The 2,828-nt window shown below is 42.3% G+C and overlaps 1 protein-coding gene across 5 annotated transcripts in view; it reads left to right on the forward strand.

Moving 5' to 3' along the window:
* Positions 1–287: 287 nt before the first annotated feature.
* Positions 288–2,828, forward strand: part of Ikzf2 (IKAROS family zinc finger 2 (Helios)) — a 154,145-nt gene continuing 151,604 nt past the window's right edge. For 3 of the 5 annotated variants that reach the window (XM_013520762.1, XM_013520763.1, XM_013520765.1), the window contains exon 1: positions 290–2,701. In XM_013520762.1, the coding sequence (XP_013376216.1) occupies positions 2,585–2,701 (117 nt within the window). In that variant the 5' untranslated portion in view covers positions 290–2,584. Of the gene's footprint in view, positions 2,702–2,828 lie in introns of all 5 variants that reach the window. The other 2 variants (XM_013520770.1, XM_013520764.1) reach the window with 2 other exon arrangements.

Raw genomic sequence — 2,828 nt, forward strand, 5'->3', positions numbered from 1 at the left:
TTCCTTTAAAGGGAATTGCTTTTAAATCTAAAAGTTAATGCAAATCATCCAAAACACAAAACCAATACTCCATAATGCACCTTTTAGCTACCCTGCCTTACAAATTTTTCTTTTGCTAATTACACTTCATGATTATAAAATTACATGTTGCATCCCTTGATAGTCACTCTGGCTCTTGAGTTGTCACGATGTGAGATGCAATGATTTGCTTATGAAACAATAGTCAAAAGTGCATTTTAATCACAATTGCATTTTCTATATAATTTAGACACTTTCGCAATTTATATTTGCAAATTTTATTTGATATTTACAAAGAGGTTCACATTCTTTACGTGGACCATACTCCACAGCTGATTTATTAAGGATATATATAACATGACTTAAAAGCCAAGATCTGTCCAAAATCCTTATGGAATCAAAATATATCACTGATATACTTGTCCCCTGAAAACCACTTAGTATAGCGGAGGTGGGTATGTGATTTCCTCCATGTTCACTCATTCATTCATTTGTTCCTTCATTCAATAAACGTATTCATGACCAACTCACAGCAAACAAGGTGTTAGCTCTGAGACAACAGTGATTAACAGGACAGACATAATCCTTGCCCTTAAAAGGGTCATATTCTAGTGGGGAAGACAGATTTTAAAACCCAATATATAAAATATTTTTAAATCGTGTTATGAAGGAAATAGCCAAGGTGCTAAGTTAGTAGGGGGTGGGGGTTGGAAGGAGCAATTTCTGTAGGCTGCGATAGAAAGGATGAAAAAGTACCAGCTACGTGAAAAACGGCAAAGGTGGGGTGTTTTCTTCCTATCTGTCGTCTACCTTCTAAAGTGAAAATTTAACTCTCCAGCCGGATATAGCGGCTAAAGAATATGGTACTCCACTTCTCTGGTGGTATATCTATGCACAGTGTAACTATACATATACTTCACAAAATGTGTGCAGTGTAGTTACGGCAAAGGACACAAATGCCGAGTAACATTCTTTACACGGTGAATTACTATTTTATATGAAGGTTCCTTCCCGTGAGTGGATTTCACTGTGAGTCTTAGTGCCAGGAAGGGACTTCAGAGGCATGAAACGGAATCCCCAATCTTAGTACACGAACACAGCGTTGACTTCTCAGGATGAGTCGGACACACCAAGATCTGCAAGTCAGAAAGTAACATGCAAGGAGATGTGTTCCAAGGGGCCTAACTCTCGTAGGCGGTCATGAGATCTCTGCTGCTCTAAAATCTGGACTCCATCACCCCTCTGCCCAGCTCCGGACGAAACAGGTTGACCAAATGTAAACCATCTGAAGGCTAAACCACTAGAGGGAGAAAGTGTGCCTCTGGTGACTGGGGAGCCAATGAAAGGATAGGATTCAAGAAAGCTAAATTAAGCTCTAGCCAGCCAGGGGCAAGGACTAAGTCAACCCTGGTAGCCTTGGGAACTTGAGCATGAATTCTTAAAACTGAATGGCTCCTCTTACACCAAATAATGCAACAAGTATGAAGATATTTCATCTTAATTTTGAATGTTGTACTCCATATTTCCTAAGGACCTCTATAACTTTGGAAAGACTGTAGCATGTAAGCTGAGCTTTCAAGAAGGGTTTCTGACAATTTTGAGACATTACGTTATCCTTTATATATTGGCAATTTACATATTATGGGCAATATTTCAATGTTTTCAGGTAATTTAAGATACAAAGCTTTGCTGTCTATTGGGATGAACAGGATAATTTGAGAGTTCTGTTTCTAAACTATTACTTCAGGAAAATTAATTTTATTCAGATAACTGGCAGGTCAAAAAAATTCCTTTACCAATACATCACCCGCAGAAACTGTACCTTCAAAAAACAAGCATCAGACAGTTGTTACAACCTGTAAAAATAGGATTACCCTTAGCTCCAGATCCACTGCCTTAGTGGATCTGTCCATTGAAACCTGGTTAATCTTATTTGCTGTACAGCACTGTAATTTTCCATAATTAAAAATAAAACAAAGCCAACTGGTACAACTGTTTAATCAATACAATGTATGGCATACACTTTTACAAAGTAACTCACTATAAAATTTACACATAGTATTATACAAGTTATATCACATCCTCTTAGTGTGTACCAAGGTGCATGAATTCTTTCCTTACACCAAAAGCTAAAGAAATTACCCCAAGTCTCCCGGACACAGACTGGTGTTTAAAAGATAGTCGACGATTTTGTTTTCAATGGATCATTTCACTCTCCTCAGCAGGAAAAAACAAACACCAGCAACTATTTCTGGGATTCTTAAAAATAGCAGGAGCACAGTGCCTGTTCCTCTCCTCTCTGAGCACTGATTTGCCTCACAATCTGGGATACGGGTTCTCAGAAACGCTGTTTGGCAGTCCTGATAATTTCATGTGTTTCCAAAGTTTAATCCACCCAGACTACCCAGTTCGGTATTTCCAGCTCCTTTCATTTTCCTTTTCCCTTTAATTATAGGAGGCTCTATCCCCTCTTCTCGCAAATGTGGTGGAGAGACACCCAACGCCACCACGCGCGGCCAGACGACACCGCGGCTTCCCCGGGGCGGCCCGCAGCAGCTCCTCCCGGATGAAGGCGCCGCGATGGGAGACCCGGCCGGGCCGGCCCGCGCGCTCGGCGACGCTCGGGACCCTCGGCCGCAGCCCTGACTCCGCGGGAGGCGGCCCTGCCCGGGGAGGCAAAAAGGCAAGTAAACACTCTAATTTTAAACTTGCACTGGAAAGCACTTTCAAAATAGTCGCAGCGGCTCCTCGCACAGCTGGCCGCGGCTCGGCGCGGGCCGGGTGCGCGGCGGGCAGCGGAGGGGTCGGCG

Source organism: Chinchilla lanigera, unplaced genomic scaffold, assembly GCF_000276665.1.
Source record: "Chinchilla lanigera isolate Chin_1 unplaced genomic scaffold, ChiLan1.0 scaffold00056, whole genome shotgun sequence".
Lineage (NCBI taxonomy): Eukaryota > Metazoa > Chordata > Mammalia > Rodentia > Chinchillidae > Chinchilla > Chinchilla lanigera.